General features: G+C 39.7%; 1 protein-coding gene across 3 annotated transcripts in view; it reads right to left on the bottom strand.

The window, feature by feature from the left end:
• The window catches only part of IL5RA (interleukin 5 receptor subunit alpha), a 117852-nt gene that overhangs the window by 36570 nt on the left and 57909 nt on the right, over nt 1–23373 (bottom strand). For 2 of the 3 annotated variants that reach the window (XM_053720929.1, XM_053720928.1), the window contains exon 10: nt 7037–7115. The exons of the other annotated variant lie outside the window; for it this stretch is intronic. In XM_053720929.1, coding sequence (XP_053576904.1) covers nt 7037–7115 — 79 coding nt within the window. The remainder of the gene's footprint in view (nt 1–7036; nt 7116–23373) is intronic. 3 annotated transcript variants of the gene reach the window in all.

The following is a 23373-nucleotide window of genomic DNA, read 5'->3' as shown; positions in this document are numbered from 1 at the left end:
CCTGGGTAACAGAGTAGGCTCTATCGGGATTGCTGGTTTCCGTGACTTCTATGCTAAGTTATACAAACTTTATCCTAATAGAGACACTGATCAACGTGCACACAAATGCAAGTTATATCTACGACAAGTAGACCTCCCTAAATTACTACAAGGTCACATTGACCAATTAAAATAACCATTTACAGCTAAAGAAATTGAAGTAGCTATAAACTTATTGAAGCAGGGCAAGAACCTGGGACCAGACGGTTTCACTAGTGGCTATTACAAAAAATGTAAACATATATTGATCCATATCTATTATCTATCCTCAATCACATTGACAAGGGCAATGCGTTGCCATCATCTATGCTTAAAGCAATTGTTACTGTGATACCTAAGCCAAATAAAGACCCGGCACTACCATCTAGTTACAGACCTATCTCACTGCTAAATGTAGATATAAAGATCTATTCAAAAGTACTGGCCAACAGATTAAATAGTCTTTTACCATTATTAAAGGGACATTAAACCCAAATTTTTTCTTTCATGATTTAGAAAGAGCATGCAATTTTAAATAACTTTCTAATGTACTTCTATTATCTAATTTGCTTCATTTTCTTGATATCATTTGCTGAAAAGCATATCTAGATAGGCTCAGAAGCTGCTGATTGGTGGCTGCACATAGATGCCTCGTGTGATTGGCTCACCCATGTGCATTGCTATTTCTTAAACAAAAGATATCTAACAAATGAAGCAAATTAGATAATTGAAGTAAATTGGAATGTTGTTTAAAATTGTATTCTCTATCTGAATAATGAAAGAAAACATTTGGGTTTAATGTCCCTTTAATACATCCAGATCAGGTGGGTTTTGTGCCGCGGAGAGAAGCAAAGGACAACACAGTCAAGGTCCTCCACCTTCTAAAATACTCTAAAGTGCAAAAGCTCCCCTTTATCCTATTGTCAACAGATGCTGAAAAAGCTTTTGACAGACTAGACTGGACATTTCTCAAATTGACGTTGGAAAAATTTGGTTTTCCGGACAGCTTTATACATAGAATATTTGCATTGTATTCTTCCCCTACAGCTAGAATAAGAATCAATGGAATTTTATCTGCCCCCTTCCAAATTATGAATGGGACCAGACAGGGCTGCCCCTTATCACCCTTATTATTTGTTTTAACTATGGAAGTACTAGCAACTGCCTTACGAGCAAATCCTGACGTTCAGGGAATCACATTGGACAATACCCATTATAAATTAGCACTATACGCGGACGACTTATTACTGATGTTGACTTCACCTAGATCACCTCTCTTCACGAGACAGACCACCCTCGAAGATTATGGATGGGTGTCTAATTACTCTATCAACATAACCAAATCGGAAATTTTATCAGTTAACCTCACCGAATGGGAGATCCTAAAATTAACACAATAGACCCCATACTCAATCCAAAAAATGTCCCTAAAATACTTAGGAGTACATCTGACTACTTGCCCCCACCAACTAGTATAACTTAATTATGATGCCTTTTTGGCAACACTGACCAGAGAAACCTCTGACTAGCTGAATAAAAATATCTCCTGGATAGGTAGAATTAATGTCGTTAAGATGACATTGCTCCCCAAATTTATATTTCAGACCCTTCCAATTCCTCTCCCAGAAGCCTATACACTGTGTGCAGAATTATTAGGCAAATGAGTATTTTGACCACATCATCCTCTTTATGCATGTTGTCTTACTCCAAGCTGTATAGGCTCGAAAGCCTGCTACCAATTAAGCATATTAGGTGATGTGAATCTCTGTAATAAGAAGGGGTGTGGTCTAATGACATCAACACCCTATATCAGGTGTGCATAATTATTAGGCAACTTCCTTTCCTTTGGCAAAATGGGTCAAAAGAAGGACTTGACAGGCTCAGAAATGTCAAAAATAGTGAGATATCTTGCAGAGGGATGCAGCACTCTTAAAATTGCAAAGCTTCTGAAGCGTGATCATCGAACAATCAAGCGTTTCATTCAAAATAGTCAACAGGGTCGCAAGAAGCGTGTGGAAAAACCAAGGCGCAAAATAACTGCCCATGAACTGAGAAAAGTCAAGCGTGCAGCTGCCAAGATGCCACTTGCCACCAGTTTGGCCATATTTCAGAGCTGCAACATCACTGGAGTGCCCAAAAGCACAAGGTGTGCAATACTCAGAGACATGGCCAAGGTAAGAAAGGCTGAAAGACGACCACCACTGAACAAGACACACAAGCTGAAACGTCAAGACTGGGCCAAGAAATATCTCAAGACTGATTTTTCTAAGGTTTTATGGACTGATGAAATGAGAGTCTTGATGGGCCAGATGGATGGGCCCGTGGCTGGATTGGTAAAGGGCAGAGAGCTCCAGTCCGACTCAGACGCCAGCAAGGTGGAGGTGGAGTACTGGTTTGGGCTGGTATCATCAAAGATGAGCTTGTGGGGCCTTTTCGGGTTGAGGATGGAGTCAAGCTCAACTCCCAGTCCTACTGCCAGTTTCTGGAAGACACCTTCTTCAAGCAGTGGTACAGGAAGAAGTCTGCATCCTTCACGAAAAACATGATCTTCATGCAGGACAATGCTCCATCACACGCGTCCAAGTACTCCACAGCGTGGCTGGCAAGAAAGGGTATAAAAGAAGAAAATCTAATGACATGGCCTCCTTGTTCACCTGATCTGAACCCCATTGAGAACCTGTGGTCCATCATCAAATGTGAGATTTTCAAGGAGGGAAAACAGTACACCTCTCTGAACAGTGTCTGGGAGGCTGTGGTTGCTGCTGCACGCAATGTTGATGGTGAACAGATCAAAACACTGACAGAATCCATGGATGGCAGGCTTTTGAGTGTCCTTGCAAAGAAAGGTGGCTATATTGTCACTGATTTGTTTTTGTTTTGTTTTTGAATGTCACAAATGTATATTTGTGAATGTTGAGATGTTATATTGGTTTCACTGGTAAAAATAAATAATTGAAATGGGTATATATTTGTTTTTTGTTAAGTTGCCTAATAATTATGCACAGTAATAGTCACCTGCACACACAGATATCCCCCTAAAATAGCTATAACTAAAAACAAACTAAAAACTACTTCCAAAACTATTCAGCTTTGATATTAATGAGTTTTTTGGGTTCATTGAGAACATGGTTGTTGTTCAATAATAAAATTAATCCTCAAAAATACAACTTGCCTAATAATTCTGCACTCCCTGTATACCCAATTTCCAAAGTATGATACATTCATACATTTGGGAAAAAAAGCCACCTCGAATAGCTAAAAACACACTGTATCATACCAAACTGAACAGAAGTTTGGGGCGTCCCAGAAATGGAAAAGTACCAGGCATCAGTGTTCACCCTCAGAATCCTCGATTGGTGTACATATACAGCTGACAGTAATAGATTTTGGGTAAAATTGGAACATTCAAGCATAGCTGCACCCCACTTAGGCGTTTTCTGTTGGCAGCAGCCAATTGGCCACCCACATTCCATAAAAAAACTACCTAATTATTAAAGAAACCCTGGACGTACGGTCAAGCTTGATCCGCAAATATACCTATTTATCCTTGGTTCCTTCTCCATTGACTACTGTCTTGTCCAACCCAGAATTCCCAGTAGGACTCTCACTATCGCCAACACTGCCATTCCATGACTTGATAGAATCAGAGAGCTTAATCTCCAAACAATGTTTTTTGTCATTAAATATATCCCACATTGGTTTAGATATTTTCAGTTGAAACACTTCTTTGACACTCACAGACAAAAACATCTCATAGTTAGGAAACTCACAACATTCAAAAAATTGTGTTGTGCCGAGGGCACACCTCCCCATGCAATATCAATTCTTTACTCACTTTTGAATAGCCCACCCAAGATTATGCTAACAAACACTATAATCTCCTGGCACAAAGAGTTGCCATACACATTGAGTGAGGATGAATGGGCAACAATATTTCTCAAAACAAGTAGAGGGGCCCATTTGGCTTCACTCTTAGAAACAAACTACAAGTTCTTACTCAGGTGGTACCTAACACCACAACGATTAAAATACATTTTCCCCCAAGCCTCAGATCGATGCTGGCACAGGTGCACAGAGAATGGGACCCCATATAATTTATGGTGGACATGTCCAAAAATTTAAAAGTTCTGGCACGACATAAATTCCACAATTTACAAAATCTAAGAATGTGAGCTTAGCTTACACCCGTTAATATACCTATTCAATGTAATTTCTAAGATACCCTCCAAATAACACGAAGCTCTTTTGCAATTAGCTATTCACAGCACCAAAAAAATAATTCCAAGATTGTGGAAGTCAGAGTCACCCCCAACACTGAACATGTGGGTCACACAAATGAATACTAACCTGAAACTGGAGAGGTACTTCAATTACTCGGTGGATAGATTAGACTTTTACACAGAGATAATGTATTATTGGAAAACTAATTATGTGTTGAGGGCGGATAGACCACAATAGAATATAGTCTGTGTGGTTAACCTAAAAGAGAAATCTCCGGTTGATATGGGATGTGTTGAGGCTGAGACTTAGTTTTTTCACTTAGATAGTCCTCCTAGAGGAAGATTAACATCAAGCGATCTGGCAAATTGGTACAAACACTGTGTTTCAGTATTCCTTTATTCAGGAGCTTAACTGCGACCCAAATTTAAATTTAACCCTTAAAGTTGAATCTACATATGGTAACACATCACTGCCCAAGGCAGTTAGATAAAGTATGAGATAATACTCTAATCATGCACCCTTGTTGCTATTTCGACCAACTGTATTATTTACGAATGAAACAGACTCTATCTACAGAAACTCTGTCAATTTACATCTTTGTTATTTCTGTTAATGTAGTTATGTAAAAAAAAGGATAATACCTGTTAATATAAAGGAGGTTTTAAGATAATACAGATTGTTGACATACTATGCAATTACCTTACTGATGTATGCAAATGTATCGTCTAAGAATATTGCAGTTCTTGAGCCATCATATTTTTCTTTCTGTATTTTGTTCCATGTACTTTGTGCATACCTCAATAAAAAAGTTTGTAAACAAAAAAAAAAAAAAAAAACTAAGTTTAAAGTATAAATTAACCTAACATAACTATTCTAATAAAATTAAAAAAAACTAACACTACAAAAAAATTAAAAAAAAATTAATATTACAAAAAATAATAAACACTAAATTACAAAAAATAATAAATGAAATTATAAAAAAAAAAAAACAATTACACCTAAAAAACAATAAAAAAGCCCCCCAAAATAAAAACACCCCTAACCTACAATAAACTACCAATAGCCCTTAAAAGGGCCTTTTGTAGAGCATTGTCCTAAGTTAAACAGCTCTTTTACCTTAAAAAATCACTAAGTCCCCCCTAAAAATAAACCCCCACCCAACCAACCCCCCCAAAATTAAAACTAACTCTAAAAAATCTTTAACTACCCATTGCCCCTGAAGGGGCATTTGTATGGGCATTGCCTTTACAAGTGCCCATCCCTAATCTAAAAAAAAAAAAAAAACACCCAAAAACCAAAACCAAAAAAAAAACCTTACACTAACCCCATAAAATCTATGCACGGTTCCTGAAGTCCGGACATCCATCTTCATCCAGATGGAAAGAAGTCTTCATCCAGGCGGTGACATCTTCTATCTTCATCCTGGCGGAGCGAAGCTATCCTGGAGGGCGATGACATCCTGCGCAGAGCGTCCTCTTCATACGATCACCGCCGTACACTAAAAACCTTGCATTCCTATTGGCTGATTTGATTCTTCAAATTCAAATCAGCCAATAGGATGAGAGCTTCTTAAATCATATTGGCTGTTCAAAACAGCCAATAGAATGAGAGCTACTCATCCTATTTTTTTATTTTTTCGTAATGTTAGTTTTTTTAAATTTTACATTTAGGTTTTTAATTAATAGTTTTTTTATTTTATTAGAATACAATATAACTATCTTTAAAAAAATAAAAACTTACCTGTGGGTAGTTTTCTTTTATTTCACAGGCAAGTTTTTATTTTTTTAAAGATAGTTATATTGTAATTTTAATTTAAAGTTAGGGAGGTGTTAGGTTTAGGGGTTAATAGTTTAATTTAGTGTTTTTCGATGTTGGGGGCCGGAGGTTTAGGAGTTAATAGGTTTAGTTTAGTAGTTACGATGTGGGGGGCTGGAGGTTTAGGGATTAATACTTTATTATAGTGTTGGCGATGTGGGGGCCGGCGGTTTAGGGGTTAATAGGTTTATTTAGGCGTCAGCGATGTTGGGGGCGGTGGATTAGGGGTTAATAACTTTTATTAGTGTCGGGGAGCGGCAGATTAGGGGTTAATGACTTTCATTAGTGTCGGCGATGTCGGGGACGGCGTATTAGGAGTGTTTAGACTATGGGTTTATGTTAGGTTTGAACGTAATTTTCTTTTCCCTATAGACATCAATAGGGTTGCGTTACGGCGCTCTCCATTCCGCGATCGCAGGTGTTAGTTTTTTGTTTTTTTTAACACTTTCTCCCTATTGATGTCCATTGGGGAAAGCGTGCACGAGCACGTAAACTCAGCCCTTGGCTTTTGTGCGGTATGGAGCTTAACGCACCATAACGCACAGCACAAGGAGGTTTTTCAGTAACTCGTAATGACAGCGCTATGGAGAGTGCAAGAACGCAAATTTTTGGGCGTTATTTTCGCACCCTGTTTAGCGCAAAATTCGTAATCTAGGTGACTGTGAGATATATATCAAAAGTGAGTGTGTTCTGTTCATCCCATATATCCAGTGACCACTCACTGATGTGTATCTCCCATGAGTACATAATGTGGGTGGTCAATGAATGATGTTTATCTAGACTGAGTGGTCACTGTGCGAAGAAGAGGGTGATAGATAAGTAATGTGTTTGTGTATCAGAAGAGAGTGGTCATTGTGTCAGTGAGCGTTATCACATATCTTGTGCAACTGACTATGTATTTATCTTGATTTTGAAGTTCTGTTAATGTAAATATAGTATGTGTTTAATATCTGAAGTCAGTGGTTACTTAAGTGGGTATTACCATGTAGCTTGGAAATGTGTCTTTCAGATTATTCTTTGGTTTGGGAATTGGAGGAAACAACATTCTCATAATGTGGAATCTGGGGAGGAGAAAAAAAGATAAAAAAACAGTCAATCATTTATCCAGATTATTACCCTCTGATGAGTATAACATTATTATTACATTAGTAGTAATTAGTAATACAGATTATTAGATAGGGAGTAATGAGTAATACAGATTATTATGTAGGAGAACATTTATTATGTAGGAGAACATGAATTCTGCTGATTATTATGTAGGAGAAAATGAGAACTGCTGATTATTATGCAGCAGACAATAAGTTAAAGAGTTTATTATGTAGGAGAACATGAGTATCACTAATTATTATTTAGCAGGTAATGAGTACCACAGATTATTATGTAGGAGAACATGAGTGCTGCTGATTATTATGTAGCAGGCAATAAGTACAAGAGATTATTATGTAGGAGAACATGAGTATCACTGATTATTATGTAGCAGGCAATGAGCACCACAAATTATGTAGGAGACCAAGAGTACTGCTGATTACTATGTAGCAGGCAATGAGCACAACAGATTATTATGTAGGAGAACATGAGTAATGCTGAATATTATGCAGCAGGCAATGAGTACCACAGATTATTATGCAGGAGAACATGAGTACTACTGATTATTATGTAGCAGGCAATGAGTACCACAGATTATTATACAGAAGAACATGAGTACTGCTGATTGATATGTAGCAAGCAATGAGTACCACAGATTATTATGCAGGAGAACATGAGTACACACAACCAACCCCCCAAATAAAAACCTAATCTAAAAAACCTAAGCTCCCCATTGCCCTGAAAAGGGCATTTGGATGGGCATTGCCCTTAAAAGGGCATTTAGCTCTTTCTCCTTGCCCAAACCCTAGTCTGTAAAGAAGGGGGAGGGGAGTTTTGGAGAAGAGGGGCAGTACTGAAATGGTGTAGTTTCTAAAAGGAGGTCTAGTCTGGGTGGATTGCAAGCCAAGGAGACCATACCTCAAAATAAAAATCTGTTTTATCTAATACCCTATGATAATGGTCAGCACTTGTGTAAGGGATGGCGGTTTCTTTTTTTTCCATGCTCTAGCTATAGCTAACTTACGGCTAGATTTGGAGTTTTGTCGGTAACGACCCGAAAAACTAACGCCGGCTTTTTTCTGGCCGCACCATAAAAATAACTCTGGTATTGAGAGACCACATAAAGGCTGCGTTAGGCTCCAAAAAAGGAGCGTAGAGCATTTTTAACGCAGCTTCAACTCTCGATACCAGAGTTGCTTACGGACGCGGCCAGCCTCAAAAACGTGCTCGTGCACGATTCCCCCATAGGAAACAATGGGGCTGTTTGAGCTGATAAAAAACCAAACACCTGCAAAAAAGCCGCGTTCAGCTCCTAACGCAGCCCCATTGTTTGCTATGCGGTAACCCTTCCTACGTCTGCACTTAACACTCTAACATGTACCCTGAGTCTAAACACCCCTAACCTTACACTTATTAACCCCTAATCTGCCGCCCCCGCTATCGCTGACCCCTGCATATTATTATTAACCCCTAATCTGCCGCTCCGTAAACCGCCGCTACTTACATTATCCCTATGTACCCCTAATCTGCTGCCCTAACATCGCCGACCCCTATATTATATTTATTAACCCCTAATCTGCCCCCCACAACGTCGCCTCCACCTGCCTACACTTATTAACCCCTAATCTGCCGACCGGACCTGAGCGCTACTATAATAAAGTTATTAACCCCTAATTCGCCTCACTAACCCTATCATAAATAGTATTAACCCCTAATCTGCCCTCCCTAACATCGCCGACACCTAACTTCAAACATTAACCCCTAATCTGCTGACTGGAGCTCACTGCTATTCTAATAAATGTATTAACCCCTAAAGCTAAGTCTAACCCTAACACTAACACCCCCCTAAGTTAAATATAATTTAAATCTAACGAAATTAATTAACTCTTATTAAATAAATTATTCCTATTTAAAGCTAAATACTTACCTGTAAAATAAATCCTAATAGAGCTACAATATAAATTATAATTATATTATAGCTATTTTAGGATTTATATTTATTTTACAGGTAACTTTGTATTTATTTTAACCAGGTACAATAGCTATTAAATAGTTAAGAACTATTTAATAGCTAAAATAGTTAAAATAATTACAAATTTACCTGTAAAAGAAATCCTAACCTAAGTTACAATTAAACATAACACTAGACTATCAGTAAATTAATTAAATAAACTACCTACAATTACCTACAATTAACCTAACACTACACTATCAATAAATTAATTAAATACAATTGCTACAAATAAATACAATTAAATAAACTAGCTAAAGTACAAAAAATAAAAAAGAACTAAGTTACAAAAAATAAAAAAATATTTACAAACATAAGAAAAATATTACAACAATTTTAAACTAATTACACCTACTCTAAGCCCCCTAATAAAATAACAAAGCCCCCCAAAATAAAAAAATGCCCTACCCTATTCTAAATTACTAAAGTTCAAAGCTCTTTTACCTTACTAGCCCTGAACAGGGCCCTTTGCGGGGCATGCCCAAAGAAATACAGCTCTTTTGCCTGTAAAAAAAAAACATACAATACCCAAGCCCCCCAACATTACAACCCACCACCCACATACCCCTAATCTAACCCAACCCCCCCTTAAATAAACCTAACACTAAGCCCCTGAAGATCATCCTACCTTGTCTTCACCTCACCGGGTATCACACCGATCCGTCCAGAAGAGCTCCTCCGATGTCCTGATCCAAGCCCAAGCGGGGGGCTGAAGAGGTCCATGATCCGGCTGAAGTCTTCATCCAAGCGGGGCAGAAGAGGTCTTCCATCCGATTGAAGTCTTCATCCAAGCGGCATCCATCCGGAGCGAAGCGGCAGCATCCTGAAGACCTCCACCGCGGAACATCCATCCTGGCCGACGACTGAACGACGAATGACGGTTCCTTTAAATGACGTCATCCAAGATGGCGTCCCTCGAATTCCGATTGGCTGATAGGATTCTATCAGCCAATCGGAATTAAGGTAGGAATATTCTGATTGGCTGATGGAATCAGCCAATCAGAATCAAGTTCAATCCGATTGGCTGATCCAATCAGCCAATCAGATTGAGCTTGCATTCTATTGGCTGATCGGAACAGCCAATAGAATGCAAACTCAATCTGATTGGCTGATCGGATCAGCCAATCGGATTGAACTTGATTCTGATTGGCTGATTCCATCAGCCAATCAGAATATTCCTACCTTAATTCCGATTGGCTGATAGAATCCTATCAGCCAATCGGAATTCGAGGGACGCCATCTTGGATGACGTCATTTAAAGGAACAGTCATTCGTCGTTCAGTCGTCGGCCAGGATGGATGTTCCGCGGTGGAGGTCTTCAGGATGCTGCCGCTTCGCTCCGGATGGATGCCGCTTGGATGAAGACTTCAATCGGATGGAAGACCTCTTCTGCCCCGCTTGGATGAAGACTTCAGCCGGATCATGGACCTCTTCAGCCCCCCGCTTGGGCTTGGATCAGGACATCGGAGGAGCTCTTCTGGACGGATCGGTGTGATACCCGGTGAGGTGAAGACAAGGTAGGATGATCTTCAGGGGCTTACTGTTAGGTTTATTTAAGGGGGGTTTGGGTTAGATTAGGGGTATGTGGGTGGTGGGTTGTAATGTTGGGGGGCTTGGGTATTGTATGGTTTTTTTTACAGGCAAAAGAGCTGTATTTCTTGGGGCATGCCCCGCAAAGGGCCCTGTTCAGGGCTGGTAAGGTAAAAGAGCTTTGAACTTTAGTAATTTAGAATAGGGTAGGGCATTTTTTTTATTTTGGGGGGCTTTGTTATTTTATTAGGGGGCTTAGAGTAGGTGTAATTAGTTTAAAATTGTTGTAATATTTTTCTTATGTTTGTAAATATTTTTTTATTTTTTGTAACTTAGTTCTTTTTTATTTTTTGTACTTTAGTTAGTTTATTTAATTGTATTTATTTGTAGCAATTGTATTTAATTAATTTATTGATAGTGTAGTGTTAGGTTAATTGTAGGTAATTGTAGGTAGTTTATTTAATTAATTTATTGATAGTCTAGTGTTAGGTTTAATTGTAACTTAGGTTAGGATTTCTTTTACAGGTAAATTTGTAATTATTTTAACTATTTTAGCTATTAAATAGTTCTTAACTATTTAATAGCTATTGTACCTGGTTAAAATAAATACAAAGTTACCTGTAAAATAAATATAAATCCTAAAATAGCTATAATATAATTATAATTTATATTGTAGCTATATTAGGGTTTATTTTACAGGTAAGTATTTAGCTTTAAATAGGAATAATTTATTTAATAAGAGTTAATTAATTTCTTTAGATTTAAATTATATTTAATTTAGGAGGGTGTTAGTGTTAGGGTTAGACTTAGCTTTAGGGGTTAATACATTTATTAGAATAGCGGTGAGCTCCGGTCGGCAGATTAGGGGTTAATAATTGAAGTTAGGTGTCGGCGATGTTAGGGAGGGCAGATTAGGGGTTAATACTATTTATTATAGGGTTAGTGAGGCGGATTAGGGGTTAATAACTTTATTATAGTAGCGCTCAGGTCCGGTCAGCAGATTAGGGGTTAATAAGTGTAGGCAGGTGGAGGCGACGTTGAGGGGGGCAGATTAGGGGTTAATAAATATAATATAGGGGTCGGCGGTGTTAGGGGCAGCAGATTAGGGGTACATAAGGATAACGTAGGTGGCGGTGCTTTGCGGTCGGCAGATTAGGGGTTAATAAGTGTAGGTAGGTGGAGGCGACGTTGTGGGGGGCAGGTTAGGGGTTAATAAATATAATATAGGGGTCGGCGGTGTTAGGGGCAGCAGATTAGGGGTACATAAGGATAACGTAGGTGGCGGCGCTTTGCGGTCGGCAGATTAGGGGTTAATAAGTGTAGGTAGGTGGAGGCGACATTGTGGGGAGCAGGTTAGGGGTAATAAATATAATACAGGGGTCGGGGGTGTTAGGGGCAGCAGATTAGGGGTACATAAGGATAACGTAGGTGGCGGTCGGCAGATTAGGGGTTAAAAAAATTATTCGAGTGTCGGCGATGTGGGGGGACCTCGGTTTAGGGGTACATAGGTAGTTTATGGGTGTTAGTGTACTTTAGAGTACAGTAGTTAAGAGCTTTATAAACCGGCGTTAGCCCAGAAAGCTCTTAACTACTGACTTTTTTCCTGCGGCTGGAGTTTTGTCGTTAGATGTCTAACGCTCACTTCAGAAACGACTCTAAATACCGGAGTTAGAAAGATCCCATTGAAAAGATAGGATACGCAATTTACGTAAGGGGATCTGCGGTATGGAAAAGTCGCGGATGAAAAGTGAGCGTTAGACCCTATTTTGAGTGACTCCAAATACCGGCGGTAGCCTAAAACCAGCGTTAGGAGCCTCTAACGCTGGTTTTCACGGCTAACGCCAAACTCCAAATCTAGGTCTTAGTTGCCATAAAAATATATATTGTCAGTGCTTCTATGGTGTTGTCTAAGTTATGGATTTGCATATGAAGGAGGGCGACCTCTGGAAGAAAGGGAGGTTTAATGTTGAGGGTGTTTAGAGTGTGAAAAAGTTCTCTCCAAAGTGGTTGTATTTTAGGACAGGACCATCAGATATACAAAGGCGTACCCATGTGTCCACAGAGTCTCCAGCACATGGGGGAGTGTGAGCTGTAGATTTTATGTAGTGTGGTCGGGACGAGGTACCATCTTACAATGAGTTTATAGAACAATTCCCACAAGGTGACACAGTGTAAAAGTTTTTTAGTTATCAAGATTCCTTTATGCCAGGTAGTAGTATCTACTACAAAGCCTATCTCCCTCTCCCATGGGGGGGCTTTTTTTATTTTGATAGGGCTATTAGATTAGGTGTAATTAGTTTAAATTTCTGTAATTTGTTTATTATTTTCTGTAATTTAGTGTTTGGTTTTTTTTGTACTTTAGATAATTGTATATAATTTAGTTAATTGTATGTAATTTATTTAATTGTATTTAATTGGAGTGTAGTGTTAGGTGTTATTGTAACTTAGGTTAGGTTTTATTTTACAGGTACTTTTGTATTTATTTTAGCTAGGTAGTTATCAAATAGTTAATAACTATTTAGTAACTATTCTACCTAGTTAAAATAAACACAAACTTGCCTGTAAAATAAAAATAAACCCTAAGATGGCTACAATGTAACTATTAGTTATATTGTAGCTAGCTTAGGGTTTATTTTATAGGTAAGTATTTAGTTTTAAATAGGTATAATGTAGTTAATGATAGTAATTTTATTTATATTTATTTAAATTAGATTTGTTAGGGGGTGTTAGGGTTAGACTAAGGTTTAGGGGTTAATAAACTGAATATAGTGGCAGCGACGTTGGGGACGGCAGATTAGGGGTTAATAACATAATGTAGATGGCGGCAGTGTAGGGGGGGCAGATTAGGGGTTAATAACATAATGTAGGTTGCGGCGGTGTTGGGGGTGGCAGCTTAGGGGTTAATAAGTATAATGTAGGTGGCGGCGGTGGCGGGGGTGGCAGATTAGGGGTGTTTAGACTCGGGGTATATGTTAGGGTGTTAGGTGTAAACATAACTTTTATTCTCCCATAGGCATAAATGGGATATGGGGCAGCAGCAAACATGAGCTTTCAGTGCCTTCAGACTCCCATTGATTCCTATGGCATCCGCCGGATTGAAAACCAGGTACGCAGGGCCGGAATTGTGCCGAGCGTACCTGCTAGAAATGTGTTAACTTTCAAAGTAGTCAGATAGTGTCAAATTTGCATTCGGAACATCTGTAATGACGTATGCATCGATCTGTGTCAGACTGAGACCGGCGGATCGTATGTTACGTCACAAAATTCTACTTTTGCCGGTCTGTAGGGTTTGATAAACAAGGGGAATCAGGCTCGCCACAATTACGTTGCGGAATTCCAGCGTATTTGCGGTTGACGGCTTGATAAATAGGCCCCAATGGGTACCACAGATTATTAGGTAGTTGACAGTGATTACCAAAATCTATGAAAAAAAATAAGAGGAGTAAAAAAAGTTATTGCAAACAACTAATCCTAAAAGATTGAACCATCCCACTTAATTTATATTGTGTGCAATATGAAATGGACTTGTAGTGTTGATAGTTACTAGGCATGGGCAAAAATTCTCTCCAGTTAGTTCTTGGCCTCCAAGGTGAGAGGTTGAGTGAAGAGCTCTGCCATCAAGAGTTTGTTATTTACTAACATATTGGGAGCTCAGACCGTTTCTGCCTCTTTCAGTTTTCACTAGAAGATTGGAAATGACTACTGAAACAGGGGTTGAAGATGACTTATATGGCAATATCAAAACCCTCAAGAGTAAATCTCTCAGCAATAACTGCCATTTGGCATCCCGAGGACTCTGTCCCTCAGCCTACACCAAAAGGGTTAAAGGTCTATCCACTAATATCCTCTGCAGTATTTATACTTGCACTGGATGGTTTCTCTACTGCATCAGAGTTTCTGTGAGGGAGAAAGGCCTCAGCAAGCTCATAAGATCTGTGGAAAGGTTCTGCAGTCAAGGTGACTCAGACACCACATATAACCCCATTCACTATCAATGGTATCCTATTTCATAGATACCATATAGTCTTGGGGTTTCCAGCCCTTACACTTGGTACTTGCTTAAAACAAAACAAAAATTGGGCTCTATTATATTTTTTTACCCCAGAAATGTATTTTTCAATTGTTTTTGGAAATATGTTACTGTCTCTTTAGGAGAACCGTTAATTGCTCTATGGTTAGGTTGGGGATTAGTTAGAAATTATCTCCATAAAGTTTTTTAGTTTTTATTTTCAAATTTGTGTTTTTTGAATATTTTGTTATGGCGGTTAATACAGCCCCTATCTTCCTCTCCACCGCTCTTAAAACAACTAAATGTTTCTCACCTTTTAGGCTTTTTCTCATCTAAAATCCTGGATTTTAACTGTCGTGAGTACCCCCATAAGAGCTGCTAAGTGGGTGGGAAATGTTCACATAAAATTTTATTGGTTTAAAAAAAAATTGAGGTCTACTTTCCTACCTTATAAAGGTTTGATAGGTGTATTTATAGGACTGCTACTTGTATTATTGTCATTAATACAATTGTTTTTTCTGTTATGTACATTTAGGGCCAGATTACTAGTGGAGAGAAAAATATCGCTTACTCAATATTTGCTCTCCACTCAGTAATATCAGTGCACCCAAATGTGTGCTGGTAATACAAGTTAAACGCAATGCGAACGCAACCTTGTGTTTGCTTTGCAGGGAAGCTTTGCGCTCACGAGAGCGCACTTGCATAGGCTCCAATGGGAGCCTCATTCTCATGCTGTGAGACACGGCTGAGATCCTAGTGCAGCAAAGGAGGTAAGTTGCGCAGCGATAGGCAGCAAAATTTTAATATATATGTATATGAATATATACATATATATTTATGTGTTTATATGTGTATATACACATAAATATATAGGTCTATAAACATATACATAAATATATACACCGCAACGTAAAGGTACTTGCCACTTTTTACTAACATCTCAGACCCGCTCACTTTAAGCCCTAGAAACTGCTTTATTCAGTTATTATTTTAAAAAATAAAAATGCTACTCTTTTTTTTATTTATGAAAACAACTCTACACTTAATTTTGGGGGATATTTTTAAAGTTAACCAGAGGTCTGACCTCTGGTTAATTTTTGGAGTGCTAATTGCTACCGCAAGCTCGTTATTTATCGTTTGCCTGTAAACAGGCGAATTTGTCCATTTACAGCCATTGCGATAAATTAGCGCTCCACTTGTAATCTAGCCTTTAATCTGTACTTTAGTATTTCAGTTTTGCTTATATATACCCCAATAAATATGTTTGACTCATTAGAGGGAACATCCAGGGAGTTTAATACAGCTCAGGATTCAAATGCAGGAGCTGAGCCTTTAGCTCTGTTACCACCTACTTTACAGTGCTCTGAGGGAGAAATCTCCTCATATGACCTTGAACTAGTAACTGAAACAGAGCTTGTTCCACTTTCAGATTTAGGGAAAGATTTAACAAGTTCCAGGCAGACATGATTCGCTATAGCAAATCATGTCTGCTCGACATCGCTAAATGCTGACAGCATACGCTTTTGGTATTTATCATTGCACAAGCATTTCTAGTGAAATGCTTGTGCAATGCTGCCCCCTGCACATTTGCGGCCAATCAGCCGCTAGCAGGGGGTGTCAATCATCCCGATCAGATCAGGATGATTTAAGGTCGCCACCTAAAAGGATCCGCTGCTTGTTAAATCTACCCCCTTGAGTGGATCATATCCGTTTCATTCTACAGGAAGTTCTGAATAGCCTAGAAATGTCAGAACAGAATCCAGAAATTTAAATCCTGTAAATAAGTTAAACCAGATTTTCAAAGCTCCGCCAAAGGCTCTGAAGGCATTTGAAGCTCCTGACTTGGTGACGGATTATATTGCTAAGGAATGAAAAAAACTGGCATTCCTTTTACTCCTTTTAACAGATTCAAGAGGTTGTATCCTCTTACTGAAAATAATCTGTCTTGGAGGTGGTTCCTAAAGTAGACAGAACTATTTAAACTCTAACAAAACAAAACTATTATAGTATATAGCTTAGACCAGCAATCGCAGTCACTTCCTCTTGGTGTGATTCTCTTTCTTAGACGCTTCCCGAACAGTCATTTGAAGATGTCCGTAACTGCATTAAAGTATTATTTTATTTGCAATGCAATTTTTGACATTATTAAAATTTATTTTAAAAATATGTCCATTACTATCCTGTTAAGGAGAGTCTTATGGCTTAAATCCTGGTCTGCTGATATGGTCTCTAAAAATAGACTTCTGTCAATTCCCTTTGAGGGTAAATTGCTTTTTGGATCTGAATTAAGATTGTTACTGGAGGTATAGGAGTTTTCCTTCCTCAAGACAAGAAGGGAAGATATAAACAAACTAATCATTTTCGTACCTTTCGCTCTGCCAGAGATCAGAAACCTTATTTATTATTTCCCAGGGTTAATGCATAGGATTTCGCACCATGCCTCCCTGGGAACGGTTTCATCTGTCTCACCAACCAGTCCCAGTCTCTCAACAGGGGAGCGGTTTTATTCCAACCTCCTTATTGTTCCAAAAAAGGAAAAACTCATATTATCCCATTCTTGATCTAAAGTCCCTGAACAAATTTGTCAGAGTTCCTTCTTTCAAGATGGAGACAATCCGAACTATTTTGCCCCTGGTACAAAAAGGTCAATATATAACAACTATAGATTTGAAGGATGCTTATCTACACATCCCAATTCACAAAGACCATTTCCAGTTTTTAAGGTTTACTAGTTTGTGGCTCTACCTTTTGTCTTAGCCATTGCCCTCACATCTTTACAAAGGTTTTAGGAGTTCTGTTGGCAATAATCAGAACACAGGGATCTCTATTGCTCCTTATTTGGATGACATCTTGATCCAGGCCCCGTCCTTTTCCCTGGCATCCTCTCATACCCAGAGGGTAATTTCCTTCCTTCAGGCTCATGGATGGAACATCAATATTCCCAAGGGTTCTTTAATCCCAACTACAGAGTAGTCTTTCTGGGGTTGATAATAGACTCTGTTCAAATGTGTTTGTTTATCACAGACACTCGCAAACACAAACTGCAAAAAGTCTGTTGGTCTCTACAGATGATTTATTCCCCATCTGTAGCACAGTGTATGGAAGTAGTGGTTTTATGGTAGCGGCTTCAGACGCAGTACCATTTTCTCGTTTTCATTTTCGTCCCCTTCAGCTATCCATGCTTCATCAGTGGTCAAAGGATTACTTTCATCTAGAGCAGAAAATATAGCTCAGTTCCTGTGATGGAGCATAACATTTCTGTTCAAGTAGTGGAATTATTGCTTACATTCTTTCCTATACATCTTCCATGTTTTTCAATGCGCAAGCGATAACAGTTAATACCTGGTTTTCAAAAGCATTATAAGAGAAAGTGGTATTTAAAATAACCAACAACTTGTAATAGAAGCTAAATAATTGTTCTTCTGCTGCTTCCCATTTAAAAAAAAATATAAAATAACTGGGTACACTAAATTAATGATTAAACATTTTAACTTATACCTCCCAACATTTGTTGCTGAGTATCAAGGTCACAGGATGTTGATAAAGATGCTTCACCATTTTGAGAGGGGAGCTATGTTGGAAGGGGAAGGATCATTGGTGGTTAGTGGGGGGGGGGGGTTGTGGGTGTGTGGGCAGTTTGTTGGTGTTTCTTGGTGTTCTTTAAGTGGGACTAATGGGAATTCTGCAAATAGGGACATATGGCTGTCTCAAAGGGACAGAGCTCAGAGTTAGGGACTGTTTCTCTTAAATAGGGACAGTTGGGAGGTGTGTGAAAACAACTTTGTGCAAGGCAGAGCACAAAATAATATGCGTTGCATTATCAATTTTGCTTGACTTCTGGCCTTCCAGAGTGGAAATACACTACTGGTCCAGAGCTGAACACAGGCCACGAGACAGACAATCACAAGCAAACTATATGTGTGTTGTTACCAATCACCATCCTGTGTCAAGCTCAGGAGTCGAAGTATATTGCTACTCTATAGCTATATTGAATTATTTGTTTACCCCCTTCACACAATTTAAACACTAAGCTATAGGTAAACAACAGTGCAATAGAACATGCTCTACTGTATTAAAGCATTTTATTGTAGTTGTGTGCCCTTTCCTTTCAAAATATTGGTGAATTAAGGGCTAGATTACAAGTAGAGCGATAAATATCGTTTGCGTGCAAGTGCTGTTATTACAAGTAAAATCTCAATGCGAACGCAAGCTTGCATTCACATTGCTAGGAAACATTGCGCTCACAAGAGCACACTTCCATACGCTCCTATGGGAGTCTCGTTCTGATGCTGTCAGAGATGGCATCAGAACCTCGCAAAGCAAAGAGTGTAAGTAGCGCAGCGATGGGCAGCATTTTTAAATATATACAGTATGTATATGACGTTATGCATATATATTTCTCTTGTAAGGTGTATCCAGTCCATGGATCATCCATTACTTGTGGGATATTCTCCTTCCCAACAGGAAGCTTCAAGAGGATCACCCACAGCAGAGCTGTCTATATAGCTCCTCCCCTAACTGCCACTACCAGTCATTCTCTTGCAGCTCTCAACAAGATAGGAAGTAGCTAGAGAGATGTGGTGAATTTATGTAGTTTATCTTCAATCAAAAGTTTATTATTTTCAAATGGTACCGGAGTTGTACTGTTTTAGCCTCAGGCAGAAAGTTGAAGAAGAGTCTGCCTGTGTTTTTTGATGATCTTAGCAGGTTGTAACTAAGATCCATTGCTGTTCTCACACATAACTGAAGAGATGAGGTAACATCAGCTGGGGGAATGGCGTGCAGGGTCTCCTGCTATGAGGTATGTGCAGTTTAAATTTTTCTAGAGAAATGAATATGCTAGAAAATGCTGTTAATACCGGATTTATTTAAGGTAAGCCTGATTACAGTGATTTAATAACAACTAGTATCATGCTTGCTGTAAAAGGTAATATTCTTATTACTTTCTCACATTACTGAAAATAAGATAATGTTTGCTGGAAGTGTTTAAACGTTTTTTTTCTACATATTGGTGATAAAACTTTATTGGGGCCCAGTTTTTTTCCACATGGCTGGCTAGATTTTGCCTAGGGATAGTTTTTTATGGCCCTCTCACTGTGAGTACAGGTTGGGAGGGGCCTAATTTCAGGCCTAAATCGTGCAGTAGTTTTTGCAGCTTGAGACTTCCAGCTTCCCTGAAGGAGTCCCCTGAACACTTAGGACCGCTACAAAGGGTTTTTGTGCCTTCAAAAGTCGTTGTATGGGCAGGTAGGGCCACAGCAGAGCTGTGGCAGTTTGTTGTGACTGTTAAAAAACGTTTATATAGTTTTTTTGATCCGGTTTTGAAACTAAGGGGTTAATCATCCATTTGCAAGTGTGTGCAATGCTCTGTTTGTCTATTATACACACTGTAAAAATTTAGTAAGATTTACTGCTTTTTATCACTGTTTTTCAATTTCTGACAAAATTTGTTTCTCTTAAAGGCACAGTACCCTTTTTATTTTTTGCTTGTTTACATTTATCAAAGTGTTTTCCAAGCTTGCTGGTCTCATTGCTAGTCTGTTTAAACATGTCTGACATAGAGGAAACTCCTTGTTCATTATGTTTAGAAGCCATTGTGGAACCCCCTCTTAGAATGTGTACCAAATGTACTGATTTTACTTTAAGTTATAAAGATCATATTCTGTCTTTAAAAGATTTATCACCAGAGGAAATTGACAAGGGGGAAGTTATGCCGACTAACTCGCCCCATGTGTCAGAACCTTTGACTCCCGCTCAAGGGACTCCCGCTCAAGTGGCGCCAAGTACATCTAGTGCACCCATGGCGTTTACTTTACAAGACATGGCGGCAGTTATGGATCATACCCTTACAGCGGTATTGTCCAAACTACCAGGGTTACAAGGAAAGCGAGACAGCTCTGGGACTAGAAAAAATACAGAGCTCTCTGACGCTTTAGTAGCTATGTCTGATATCCCCTCACAATATGCAGAAGTTGAGGCAGGAGAGCTTCTTTCTGTGGGTGATTTTTTTGACTCAGGGAAGATGCTTCAACCTGATTCTGATATGTCTACATTTAAATTTAAGCTTGAACACGTCCGCGTGTTGCTCAGGGAGGTTTTAGCTACTCTGGATGACTGTGACACCATTATAGTGCCAGAGAAATTGTGTAAATTGGATAAATACTATGCAGTGCCTGTTTACACTGATGTTTTTCCAATACCTAAAAGGTTTTCAGAAATTATTACTAAGGAATGGGATAGACCCGTTCTCTCCCCCTCCTATTTTTAAGAAAATGTTTCCAATAGATGCCGCTACACGGGACTTATGGCAAATGGTCCCTAAGGTGGAGGGAGCAGTTTCTACCCTAGCTAAGCGTACAACTATTCCCGTCGAGGACAGTTGTGCTTTCCTAGATCCAATGGATAAAAAGTTAGAGGGTTACCTTAAGAAAATGTTTATTCAACAAGGTTTTATTCTCCAGCCTCTTGCATGCATTGCCCCGGTCACTGCTGCTGCGGCCTTCTGGTTTGAGTCTCTGGAAGAGGCCTTACAGGTAGAAACTCCATTGGATGATATACTTGACAAGCTTAAAGCGCTTAAGCTAGCCAATTCATTTGTTTCTGACGCCGTTGTTCATTTAACCAAACTAACGGCTAAGAACTCAGGTTTTGCTATACAGGCGCGTAGGGAGCTATGGCTTAAATCCTGGTCAGCTGACGTTACTTCAAAGTCTAAGCTTCTCAACATTCCCTTCAAGGGGCAGACCCTATTCGGGCCTGGACTGAAGGAGATCATTTCTGATATTACTGGAGGAAAAGGTCATGCCCTTCCTCAGGATAGGTCTAATAAATTAAGGACCAAACAAACTAATTTTCGTGCCTTTCGAAACTTTAAGACGAGCGCGGCATCAACTCCCTCTAATGCAAAACAAGAGGGAAATTTTGCCCAGTCCAAGCCGGTCTGGAGACCTAACCAGGCTTGAAACAAAGGTAAGCAGGCCAAGAAGCCTGCTGCTGCCTCTAAGACAGCATGAAAGATCAGCCCCCGATCCGGTAACGGATCTAGTAGGGGGCAGACTTTCTCTCTTTGCCCAGGCTTGGGCAAGAGATGTCCAGGATCCCTGGGCATTGGAAATTGTGTCCCAGGGATATCTTCTGGACTTCAAAGCTTCTTCCCCAAAAGGAAGATTTCACCTCTCACAATTATCTGCAGACCAGATAAAGAGAGAGGCATTCTTACATTGTGTTCAAGACCTCCTAGTTATGGGAGTGATCCACCCAGGTCCAAAGGAGGAACAGGGGCAAGGCTTCTATTCAAATCTCTTTGTGGTTCCCAAGAAAGAGGGAACCTTCAGACCAATCTTAGATCTCAAGATCCAAAACAAATTTCTCAGGGTCCCATCTTTCAAGATGGAGACTATTCGAACCATCCTACCTATGATCCAGGAGGGTCAATACATGACTACCGTGGACTTAAAGGATGCTTATCTTCACATTCCGATACACAAAGATCATCATCGGTTTCTCAGGTTAGCCTTCCTAGACAGGCATTACCAGTTTGTGGCTCTTCCCTTTGGGTTAGCTATGGCACCAAGAATCTTTACGAAGGTTCTGGGGTCACTTCTGGCGGTCCTAAGGCCGCGGGGCATAGCAGTAGCCCCTTACTTAGACGACATTCTGATACAGGCGTCGAATTTCCAAATTGCCAAGTCCCATACGGACATTGTTCTGGCATTCCTGAGGTCTCATGGGTGGAAAGTGAATGAAAAGAAGAGTTCTCTATCCCCTCTCACAAGAGTTTCCTTCCTGGGAACTCTGATAGATTCTGTAGAAATGAAGATTTACCTGACAGAGGCCAGGTTGTCAAAACTTCTAAATTCCTGCCGTGTTCTTTATTCTACTTCTCGCCCTTCAGTGGCTCAGTGTATGGAAGTAATCCGCTTAATGGTAGCGGCAATTGACATAGTGCCGTTTGCCCGCCTACATCTCAGACCGCTGCAACTCTGCATGCTCAGTCAGTGGAATGGGGATTACACGGATTTGTCCCCTCTACTAAATCTGGATCAAGAGACCAGGGATTCTCTTCTCTGGTGGCTATCTCGGGTCCATCTGTCCAAAGGTATGACCTTCCGCAGGCCAGATTGGACAATAGTAACAACAGATGCCAGCCTTCTGGGCTTGGGTGCAGTCTGGAATTCCCTGAAGGCTCATGGATCGTGGACTCAGGAGGAAGCACTCCTTCCTATAAACATTCTGTAACTAAGAGCGATATTCAATGCTCTTCAGGCTTGGCCTCAGCAAGCTGCGGTCAGGTTCATCAGATTTCAGTCGGACAACATCAAGACTGTAGCTTACATCAACCATCAAGGGGGAACAAGAAGTTCCCTAGCAATGTTGGAGGTTTCAAAGATAATTCGATGGGCAGAGATTCACTCTTGCCATCTATCAGCTATCCATATCCCAGGAGTAGAGAACTGGGAGGCGGATTTTCTAAGTCGACAGACTTTTCATCCGGGGGAGTGGGAGCTCCATCTGGAGGTATTTGCACAGTTGATTCAACTTTGGGGCAAACCAGAACTGGATCTCATGGCATCTCGTCAGAACGCCAAGCTTCCTTGTTACGGTTCCAGGTCCAGGGATCCCAAGGCAGCACTGATAGATGCTCTAGCAGTGCCTTGGTCCTTCAACCTGGCTTATGTGTTTC

Source organism: Bombina bombina, chromosome 7, assembly GCF_027579735.1.
Source record: "Bombina bombina isolate aBomBom1 chromosome 7, aBomBom1.pri, whole genome shotgun sequence".
NCBI classification, from domain to species: Eukaryota; Metazoa; Chordata; class Amphibia; order Anura; family Bombinatoridae; genus Bombina; species Bombina bombina.
This window is presented reverse-complemented; position numbering and strand designations above follow the sequence as displayed.